The 11808-nt window shown below is 51.8% G+C and overlaps 1 protein-coding gene across 1 annotated transcript in view; it reads right to left on the bottom strand.

The window, feature by feature from the left end:
• Positions 1-11808, bottom strand: part of LOC311338264 (integrin alpha-5-like) — a gene marked incomplete at both ends in the record, with an annotated part of 33896 nt that overhangs the window by 19288 nt on the left and 2800 nt on the right. Inside the window, 9 exons of the mRNA XM_084463492.1 lie at positions 837-893; positions 1036-1079; positions 1916-1960; positions 3709-3834; positions 4220-4265; positions 4796-4857; positions 4951-5074; positions 5631-5731; positions 9205-9323. Of these exons, the coding sequence (XP_084319618.1) occupies positions 837-893; positions 1036-1079; positions 1916-1960; positions 3709-3834; positions 4220-4265; positions 4796-4857; positions 4951-5074; positions 5631-5731; positions 9205-9323 (724 nt within the window). The remainder of the gene's footprint in view (positions 1-836; positions 894-1035; positions 1080-1915; positions 1961-3708; positions 3835-4219; positions 4266-4795; positions 4858-4950; positions 5075-5630; positions 5732-9204; positions 9324-11808) is intronic.

The following is an 11808-nucleotide window of genomic DNA, read 5'->3' as shown; positions in this document are numbered from 1 at the left end:
ACACACACACACACACACACACACACACACATACCCACTCACACATGCAGACATATATTAACATACATACACACACACACACACACACACACACACACGCATGCACACAACGTCACACGCTCTCTCTCTCTCTCACACACACACACACACACACACACACACACACACACACAGAGTCATCACATTAACAGACCTGTGTATGAAGTGATGCAGTGTGAGTGAGGTGAACACTGAAGTTCACTCTGGACTCTGCATCGCCTCCCCCTCCCTCCCCTCCTACTGACTGTGTGTTGTACGTCCTGCCACTTAATGTACGCACTTATTGTATGTCGTATTTAGTTATAGTACTTAGTTGTAGTCCCTATCCCTATCCCTTAGTTGTAGAGTTGTAGTCCCTATCTTTGCTGTATACAGGGAATGGGTTAACCTAGTGATAGTGAGTGGTTCTATGAACGTCCTCACTGTACCCACAGAGATATATCGTTGTTTCACCTTCTTCTGACAAATGTACTTATTGTAATTGCCACTTAATGTACGCACTTATTGTATGTGGTACTTGTAGTTACCTACTGGTAGTTATAGTACTTAGTTGTGTAGCATCTTATCCCAGCTGTCTTTGCTGTATACAGGGAATGGGTTAACCTAGTGATGGTTAGTGCTTTGCACTTGGTTCTATGAACGTCCTCACTGTACCCACAGAGATATATCGGTGTTTCTCCTTCTTCTGACAAATGTACTTATTGTAAGTCGCTTTGCATAAAAGCGTCTGCAAAACGCCCTCAGTGTAAAGGTAAATGTAAGTGTCAGTGTTAAGTGCTCGGTGGGTCCGACTGTACCTGCTCTCCGGTCAGGTTGAGGACCGAGGTGAGGCTCCGGCCGTCCAGGACGGACACCTGCAGTGGGCAGCAGAGACACGCGGGTCAGAGCGGCCGCAGCACGGGGACAACGGCCCTGTGGACCGGTGCTGGCCCGGGGCGGGGCGCACCGCGCTACACCACCACGCTGTGTGTGAGGGGACATGTGAGGGTGTTTTACCAAGCCATACAGCATCAGCCCTTTAGGGACGCCCGCTACCACATCTGGAAGAGAGAGACACGAGGGACACCTTCAGACAAACGCCAGGGAGGACCTCAAGTCACGTGTTATTGTCTATTATAAAAACGGGTGGCTTAAATCAAGCCATCTGATTGGTTCCCAACTGTTGTATACTGAGCGTATACACACAGCTATGACGCCCGTTCAGTTTACTCCGCGCCTAACTTGAACTGTTGTTTATTTATTTATAAAAGCAATAGCATAGTTCACTGAAGCCTAAAATTATGTTGATTGATGGAGAGGGTGGAAATGTTGTACAGCAATAGGCACACGGTGGGTGAACTCGATAGTAGGCTAAATTGCCGGCGAACCGAGCTACCGTCTCTAGCCTTCTCTCTGAAGGATGCTACAGTGTGTTGCATAGCAACCGCCGTACACTTTGCAGGCAGCCAGGAGGGACTACTTTTTTGTATTCGTTAAAAAAAATGCTTTTCCGACTTTCTTGTTTTTTCAAAATTGAGGGTGTCTATGACTTTCATTTCGCCATACTTTCTTTTCACCACTTCAGTCAGTGAAATGTTCTCATTATACCACAGTGAAGGGGGTCGCCGTCCCTCCACTGCGCGTCGGGACGGACAACGCCCCTTAACTGTGGTATAATGAAAACATACCACAGCCTGTCGTGATCTATTGCTTTAATTATAGATTATAGTTACAGATTGATCTGGTAATAGAATATGTTGTCCTTTTTCATTAAATTGGGGGGTTTCTCTGTTGTTGTGGAGTGGGCCATGTGTTGACGGTGCTCGGAGTTCAGTCTGTGTGTCTGCAGCCCCCCCCCCCCGCCCCCCCCGCCCCCCACTGTTAATATGAGCCTCACCTTCGACATCGTCCCCACTGAACTCTCCAGCCGACACAGAGTAGCCTAGAGAACAAGACACACACACACACACACACAACGGCAGGCACGCACACACACACACAGACATACAACAGCACGCACGCACACACATACAACAGCACACATGCACACACATACAACAGCATGCACGCACACGCACACACACACACACACACACACACACACACACACATACAACAGCACGCAATCACACACATACACACACGCACACACATACAACAGCACGCACTCACACACACACACACACATACAACAGCACGCACACACACGCACACACACACACACACACACACGCACACACACGCATGCACAAATGCACATACACACACACACACACACACACACACACATGCACGCAGGCACATATGATTAGAATTGTGTGTGGTCATTGATGGTCAGATACAGGGTCAGGGTGTCATCATCATTCATATATAAATGGATGTAAAAAACTAATAAATTAATCCTATAACTGATATATTCTACAAATTAGCCCATTCCTCTCTCTTTGATTACAGCTCACACCATGTTATGTATACCATTCTGCTCCCACCAGCCACACAGAGCTACGCTAGCTCGCGTCACAGAGCTACGCTAGCTCCCACCAGCCACACAGAGCTACGCTAGCTCCCACCAGCCACACAGAGCTACGCTAGCTCCCACCAGCCACACAGAGCTACGCTAGCTCCCACCAACAGCCACACAGAGCTACACTAGCTCCCACCACCAGCCACACAGAGCTACGCTAGCTCCCACCACCAGCCACACAGAGCTATGCTAGCTCCCACCACCAGCCACACAGAGCTACGCTAGCTCATACCAGCCACACAGAGCTACGCTAGCTCCCACCACCAGCCACACAGAGCTACGCTAGCTCCCACCAGCCACACAGAGCTACGCTAGCTCGCGTCACAGAGCTACGCTAGCTCCCACCAGCCACACAGAGCTACGCTAGCTCGCGTCACAGAGCTACGCTAGCTCGCGTCACAGAGCTACGCTAGCTCGCGTCACAGAGCTACGCTAGCTCCCACCACCAGCCACACAGAGCTACGCTAGCTCGCGTCACAGAGCTACGCTAGCTTGCGTTAAAGAGCTACGCTAGCTCCCACCACCAGCCACACAGAGCTACGCTAGCTCATACCAGCCACACAGAGCTACGCTAGCTCACACCACCAGCCACACAGAGCTAGGCTAGCTCGCGTCACAGAGCTATGCTAGCTCGCGTCACAGAGCTACACTAGCTCCCACCAGCCACACAGAGCTACGCTAGCTCGCGTCACAGAGCTACGCTAGCTCGCGTCACAGAGTTGCACAGCCAGTCTGAGTGGGCAGAACCCTCTTATTGAGAAGAAGCCCTTTCACAGAAGGCCTTTCCACGAAGCGACCACCACAAGCCTCCTACGAGGTGTCTGGTCCGTTCCACACACTGGGGGTCTGGACCCCCTGAGCTCAGGGAGCTCGTGTCCCTCCAATCTCCCCCCTCCTCAGGCACAAGCTACCAAAAGCAGAGGCTTCCTTTTGCATAACGGAAGCCTGGTATCTGAACCAAGATCTCCTTCCTCACTACTCCGTACGAGGGGAAGCAAATCAAATCTTGTTGCAGTTTAATTAACTTTTGAACGAATAATATTCGGTGTACCAAACCAATGCGACGAGCTATTTCAACATAAGTGAAGCCTTGTGGTTATCGTGGCGAGACGCATCATCATCAGTGTTGACGTGTTGTGTGTTCAGATGGTAAACATATTAGTTACCCTGGTAACTGTCGTCGTAGCAGCCCTGGGCCTGTCTGGTCTGAGTCTGCCCGGCGACCGACAGCAGGAAGTAGGACGGGTAGTAGGCCTTGACGATGTCTTCTGCAGTGGCGGAGATCACCTGACCTAAGGGTAGGGCAGAGGTCAAGGGTTAACACCACAGGCACGGCTCCTGACCTCCTGGGTCTCCTGCTGTTGTCACCCGACGTCGGGAGAGACGCTCTCTGACGCACACCGAGAGGACCACGTCACAACCAACACATTCACATTCATTATTTTGGGGTCTTTGTTGACGCTTTTATCCAAAGGCGATTTCATTCACTCATTCACACACCGACGGCGGAGTCAGCCACGCAGGGTGAGGGCGACTCGCTCAGGGACACCTCCACACTCCGCTAGGAGGAGGAGCCGGGGATCGAACCAGCGACCTTCCGGTTACCAGCCAACCCGCTGTACCTCCTGAGCTGCTGCCGCCCCGTACACACACGAAAGACAGCACTTCTCTGCTCACCTTGCCAATAAAAACTTCCTGGCCCTCCGAGCACAACCTTTCCTTCCTGCAACACAAAACATGTGACACACTTTTATTATTACTAGGGCTGGGCAAAGATTGAAAGTTTTAATCGCGATTAATCGCATAGTATTGGTGAGTTACCGCGCGATTAATCGCTCTTTTAAAATTATATTTTAAATCCACTCAAATTGAAGTTAAATGAGCTTATCAAATGGAATGACACATTATCATTCATACCAAATGTACTTAATAAGCAAAACCAGACCAAGTGATCTTGAGAGTTGTATTGACTCACTCAGTGTGGGTTGAATATGAAACTTACGTAACACCACCGATTAGGGAATGGTAACCAGGCAGTTAATTAGTACAATTGTAAACAAAACAGTTACTACTACAAAAAAAAGACAACGTGCGTCAATGCGTCACTTTGTATTAACCGCGTTAAAAAAAGATTGCGTTAACGCGTAATTAACATTGCGTTAACGCGCCCAGCCCTAATTATTACTACTCATCAGCCGATAACGTCAGAAATGAGAAGATCGGGGAGGCTCCAAACTCAGTCCTGGTCCTCACCTTGGTGAAGTCTGCACTGAAGCCGCCCTGGCAGTAGCCCTGGCCCGCAGCCCCGTGGCGCTCTGAGGGCACAGGAAGAACCACAGTCAGAGACGCACGACTCCTCAGTCCTCGTCCCCCCAGGACGGCGGCGGCGCCACGCTGCAGTACCGTACCTGTCCGACAGGGGGCGTACTCCACAAAGGTCCTGAGGCCGTCCACGGAGAGGTAGCAGGTGCCGGTGGCGTCGGAGAACGGCGCGTCGTGCTCCGTCCTCCAGTGGTAGCGGGGAGCACAGGCCTGGACACACACACCCACACGCTGGCTTCAGCTCAGCCACAGCTGGGATGGATCCTTTAGCTTTACAGTTCAGTGGCTTCACTGATGAACCCCCGTCTGTACAACGGCCCGACTTCAGTCAATTGGTGGTTAAGTCAAATGCAAACAATTGAGTGAATGTACTGAATATAGCAATGAGCCAAGAGTGAAGACGGCAATACGTGACCCTTAAGGCTGACCAGTGCAGTGCTGTGGTGGGGAGTGAGGGCTGACCACTACAGTGTTGTGGTGGGAGTGAGGGCTTACCAGTACGGTGTTGTGGTGGGGAGTGAGGTCTTACCAGTACAGTGTTGTGGTGGGGAGTGAGGGCTTACCAGTACAGTGTTCTGGTGGGAGTGAGGTCTTACCAGTACGGTGTTGTGGTGGGGAGTGGGGGCTGACCAGTACGGTGTTGTGGTGGGGAGTGAGGTCTTACCAGTACAGTGTTGTGGTGGGGAGTGAGGGCTTACCAGTACAGTGTTGTGGTGGGGAGTGAGGGCTTACCAGTACAGTGCTGTGGTGGGGAGTGAGGTCTTACCAGTACGGTGTTGTGTTGGGAGCGCACCACGGCCCCGAACCACTGGTGGGACTTGAACTCGACCTGCGTGCGGACGTCGTTCATCTCAAAGGAGCGGTCGCCTGATGGGGAACAACACACCTCTCTCAGCTCAGCGCTGGCTGCGGACACAACAGGATGTCAGCCACCAAAGAGCGCCGCTCTGTAGCATCTGGCCGATCAAGCACCGGTTCTTGGACGGGTTTCAGCACGATAGAGTCCTCCCGGGAACGCTGACCTGGGTTTGCCTCCTTTTTCCAGACTGCGGGGCCGTACTACAGATTGACTGACATGCCAAAACCTACTCAGAGTTTGGCAGCCACTATGCCTTCCTTTAAAAGCCCGGCACACTTTGAGCTTATAATGGTTAGCAGGTAAATAGTAGGCCGTTATTATGAGCTGCTTTTTTTTTTTTTGTTACTGCAAAGCAGCGTGCGTTTCAACTGCTCTGTGTCTGATTGTATGACTTATATCTGAGACCTTTTACACGGTTACACTCTGTGTGTTTTCTTTACAGGACGATGGAATGAGACTCTAATCCATCCTCCATGCTCCTGTCACACACACACACACACACACACACACACACACACACACACACACAGACCCCCACACCGGGGCGTCCCACTGCGTTGTTTATGTTAGCCATAGGGCCGTAGCTCATTTCCAGCCCTGTCTGAGGAGCGGGGAGGAGCTGTGTGCGAGGAGGGAATCCAGTGTGTTCTTTGGCTGTTTGTAAAGCTGTCCATCCCGAAGCAGAGCCGCCATATGAGTCAACATTTAAACAATGGGATGCCGGTGACAATGCTGTGTACGTGTGGTACGAGGGGACGCTTCAAAGCGATAATAAAGCTCAGATCCGGCCGGTACCGGCTACAGTTCTGTAACCGCTACATTCCAGATGTTATGTTCCAGATGCTGTGGAGGGCAGAGCATTTCACCAGCCTTCATGATGCGAGGATCGAGACGCTATTAAAGGCCCGTTTAACGTCCGTTATGGTGAACGGCCTTTCACATCCAGCCAGAGTGAGGAGTGCAGCGACCCTGCGCGTCGGTCACGTGACTCACAGGAGCCGTCTCTGTGAAGTGGTGAGTGTGAGCAGGGGTCCTCTGGTGATGGATGAGCTGCCAGGCGGGCCTGGACTCTGTCCCCCCTCACACACGTCCTGCAGACCGCCCGGGACACACAGCCCTCACACCACCGCGGGGACAAGTGTGTGTGTGTGCGTGGGTATGTCTGTGTCTGTGTGTGCGTGTGTGTGTGTGCATGTGTGTGTGTGTGTGTGTGTGTGTGTGCGTGTGCATCTGTGTGTGCGTGTGCATCTGTGTCTGTGCGTGTGTCTGTGTGTGTGTGTGTGTGTGTGCCTGTGTGTGTGTGTATGTGTGTGCGTGCGTCTGTGTGTGCGTGCGTCTGTGTGTGCGTGTGTCTGTGTGTGCGTGGGCGTGGGCGTGTGTCCGTGTGTGTGTGTGTGTGTGCGTGTGTGCGTGTCTGTGCGTGTGTCTGTGTGTGTGTGTGTGTGTGCGTCTGTGTGTGTGTGTGTGTGTGCCTGTGCCTGTGTGTGTGTGTGCCTGTGCCTGTGTGCGTGTGCGTGTGCGTGTGCGTGTGCGTGTGTGTGTGTGTGTGTGTGTGTGTGTGTGTCTGTGTGTGTGTGTGCCTGTGCCTGTGTGCATCTGTGTGTGCGTGTGTCTGTGTCTGTGTCTGTGTGTGCGTGTGTCTGTGTCTGTGTGTGTGTCTGTGTCTGTGTCTGTGTGTGTGTCTGTGTCTGTGTGTGTGTGTGTGCCTGTGTGTGCGTGGGCATGGGCGTGTGTCTGTGTGTCCGTGCGTGTGTGTGTGTGTGTGTGTGCGTGTGCGTGTGTGTGCGTGTGTCTGTGCTTGTGCGTGTCTGTGCTTGTGCGTGTGTGTGCCTGTGCCTGTGCCTGCGTGTGTGTGTGTGCCTGTGTCTGTGTGTGCCTGTGTCTGTGTGTGCCTGTGCCTGTGCATGTGTGTGCGTGTGTGCGTGTGTGTGCGTGTGTGCGTGTGTCTGCGTGTGTGCGTGTGAATGACTCCATGCGTCCACCACCGCCGTCTGCACTGGGATGTGGGGGTGCTGCTGGCCAGCCCAGTGGGTATGTCGGCCCACGGTGGGTCACTGAGCGTACACACGTCCGTCCGCCAGATCGTAACTCCCCAGCCACACACAGCACACACACACGCCTTGTGAGTGTGTGGTATGTAAGCACACACACACGATAACACACGATTACACACGATTACACACGGCCCTCTGAACCAGCAGTCCCTTATCTCCTATCTCCTATCTCTTCCTGTCTGACTTCTGAGGGACGCGGTTATTTCTCTGGCTGACAGAGGGGCGGCCCCCGGTCCTCAGGGGCCCCCAGGAGCCTGCATGGTCCCCCACAACGACTTTGTTGTTTAAAGAGAGCCTCACATGGGTGCCGGGCCCTAGCCTGGCTCCGCCCGCCTACGTACTTCCGCTCAATTTTCACTTCCCCTCAGCACTAGGTCTGGGTTTGCGGTATATATTCACGGGGGTTTTTCTGCAGCCCATTTTTTGGCCGTCCAATCAGCGAACAGGGAGGAGTGGCTGAGAACAATGACGTTGAGGTCGTGCGCTGGTTTGAGTTGAAGTCAGAAGACCAAACGTCAGCGGTCGGTTATGGCAGATCCAGAGTGGCACTGGGGCAGATCCAATAGTGTTAAACTCCAGCAGACACCCGCCTTCAGACTGAGTTAACGTTTGTCGATGGAGAGTGGCCACTGGCCAGACTCAAATGGTAGTGGGGAGGGGGTGGGGTGGTAGCGGTGGTGACGGTAGTGGGGAGGGGGTGGGGTGGTAGTGGTGGTGACGGTAGTGGGGTGGTAGCGGTGGTGACGGTAGTGGGGAGGGGGTGGGGTGGTAGCGGTGGTGACGGTAGTGGGGGGGGGGTGGGGTGGTAGCGGTGGTGATGACGGTGAGTCAGCCACCAATAAGCAGGGGAATGAGCATCAAAAGGACTGGTTTCAATCAAAAAGAAGCAGAGGATCAGGAGCTGGGCGGCGGCCAGCGCCGCGTGCATGTGACGGCCCAGAGGCGGGCCGGGCCCCAGGGGCCGGCAGCAGGCTCCGGAGACACTTTGAGGGCCGGTTTCAAACAGCTTAGTGCTGCACCGCCCTGTGCCAAAGGCTGCTCCGTGAACGTACAGTTTGGAGCGGTGGCTTGCAGAGCCCCTCCTGCTGTGACCGCCCGGAGGAGCTTCTTATGGACCCTGGACCCAACAGATACTTAATGCTCAGCAAATGAATCAAACCATTCTGCTTGTCGTGTTAAAAAGGAACGGTAATGTGACACATTTTGAATGTTCTACGTTGGGTAAAGTCATTGGTCTTGACCCACAGTTCACTCATTCTTAACATCGTGACAATTAAGAACTATTCTTTCATTGTTCGTTTTAGTGTTCTGCCTTTAATTCTTCTTTCTGCTTCTCACACAACTTGTTCGACCTCTGTCTGTGCTTGTGTGGAGTTCTGAGAAACAAGAGGACTGATGAGTGCGACGCACGCAAGACTGCAGCCTACCTTGTTCATCAAAGTGGACGACGGTGCAATTCCCCTGGCTCCAAGGGCACAGGTACACGGCTCCTCCCTCGGTGACGTTTGGTTGGCTGGTGTTGGCTTTGGGCGCACCAATCAGAACACTAGCATGGGGTTAAAAGACAAAACAACAAAGCCTTACATGGTGTGACGAGCCAGGCGAACAGCTCATGACTAAAGAATGGCGTTGAGCCCGAGTTCTGCAGTAAAGACCATCTACACGTAGCCTGGAAATCCAGAGCCACATCTAGAACGCTGTAGGGTCTGGCAACGAGTGATGAAAATGGCCCAACTCGAGGGGCGGCACCAAGCATGCATTTGAAAATATCACTGCACGCAATTTGATAACACTACGACCAATCAGAAGAATACAAGTATCCAGACCAGTGGAGCTAACCAATAGATTTGAAGACTTGCCGTATACGATCGGTAAAACAGCAACGCTTTTGGCCCGCCTATATCAGATACACCGATGTGATTGGTTAATTTTCTGGGTTTGGGCAATCGGGGAGTGAGTATATTGCCCGTTGTGCTCTCGCGAAAACTCTCTGGATTTCCAGGGTAATCTACACGCTGAAGAGCCACAGAACACTGGTTTGGCGTCACCCTATAGGTCAGAATACCCAAAGAGATCTCTGATAGGACCTCGCATAAACCAGGAGGCCATTGCTTAGGATACAGAGAGGCAGCCAGGAGCCAGCAAAACCTGATACGTATGTGTGTGTGTGTGTGTGTGTGTGCGTGTATGTGTCTGTGCGCGTGTGTGTGTCTGTGCGTGTGTGTGTGTGTTTGTAGGATATCTTGTGTGTATTTAAACCATGTGTGCACCGCAGAGTTGCTCACCAGCTTCCGCAAAAAACTCACTTGTTCAAAGTTCACCTGGACTCTGCATCACCTCCCCCTCCCACCCCTCCTACGCACGTACTGTATGTTGTACGTCCTGGCACTTAATGTACGCATTTATTGTCTTTCGCACTTAGTTATAGTACTTAGTTGTGTAGCATCTTATCCTAGCTGTCTGTGTTGTGTACGAGGAATGGGTTAACCTAGTGATTGTAAGTGCTTTGCTCTTGGTTCTATGAACATCCTCACTGTACCCACAGAGACATATCGTTGTTTCTCTTTCTTCTGACAAATGTACTTCTTCTGACAAATGGTCTCCGTGAACATGGGCTGTATTCCCTTCTGACGGCCGTACCACGGACAGACTCACACCTTCAGGGAGGAGCACATAGCTGGGCTCACCCCCTTAGAAGATGGAGATGAGACCATAGCAACTATCATGAGAAACAGATTGAGTGGTGAGAGAGAGATAGAGAGAGCGAGAGAGAGAGAGAGGGAGAGAGAGAGAAAGAGAGGGGAGAATGTGTTGATAGTGGTGTGTGTGTGTGTGCGTGTGTGTGTGTGTGTGTGCGTGCGTGCGTGTGTGTGTGTGTGTGTGTGTGTGTGTACTAAACAAACATACTAAACAAACACCTTATCTGTATCATCTCTGTGTTCCCCTCTATTTAGATCTGAATCCATACCCAGCCAGTGGATGGATAATGGGTCCCAGCCCTCCTGTTCTGTAATAGGTGCCCTGTGGTAGATACCACTCCAGAGGAACAGTATTCTAAAGCACTGGTACTAAGTTAGTACTGCGGAAGGACAAGGTGTGGATATTAGCATTGGAATATGTTGTGGCTGGTCAAATGGATCAATTAAGTGATGCGTGTGTAGATGTGTGCTAACTATGAGACTATGAGACATACCTCATAGTCCCCAACACAAACACACACACACACACACACACACACACACATATCTGGATGGCACCAGAGCAGCAGTGGCTTGGCAGCAGTAGTGGGAGTTGAACTGGTTCCTGACTGGGAGCAGGCCTTTCCACGCCCTTTGATGTGCAAAAGGATTCTTTTTTCAAAACCTCAGCGCCGCAGTCATGGGAGCTGCTCAGAAGAGGCAGCAAGAAGCGTTTGGGTGGGCTGCAGTTATTGCGAGCGGGCGAGATTCTTTATTAATAAACAGAGTAAATCGTCAATTATTATTACCATTATCATTAGTCAAAGAAAAGCAATGACTTTTTTATTGTTTTACACGATTGTGGATACCAGCATCTCCTTCTAGTATGTGTTATGCTCGTCGTCCCAGTTCCCAAACAACCTTCTGTCCTTTGACGGAGCGACCAAGACGCTACACGTCGAACGCTTCCCTCTGGGTCTGGCTCGTGGTCACGGGGCTGGCGGAGACCAGAGTACCCTCTGACTCCATCAGCTCCCGCCCTCCTGGTCCATCAGCCATTGGCTGATCAAGCGGATCGAGTGACAGGCAGGCCCGCGAATCAAACTGTGTTTCAGCATTGAGCAAGGAGAAACCCCGCCTGATTCAACAACCAGGCGTCCCACAACAGACCTCGTCTGTCTTCCTCCCGTCCAAAGTGTCCCTTCATTAACAGAGAGACGTGTGGACTGTTTAGGCCCGGGCCATAAAACAATAAATTATCGTATCGTGATAGACTTTCGATCAATATGGAAATAAAACATGTTCAATATATATCAATAAGAGGCTGGACCACTGAATCTAGCAGCTGGGTTT

This window comes from Micromesistius poutassou (assembly GCF_964030765.1).
Source record: "Micromesistius poutassou genome assembly, chromosome: 2".
Classification (NCBI taxonomy): Eukaryota; Metazoa; Chordata; class Actinopteri; order Gadiformes; family Gadidae; genus Micromesistius; species Micromesistius poutassou.
Note: the sequence above shows the minus strand (reverse complement) of the source record. Positions and strands in the feature narration are given on the sequence as shown.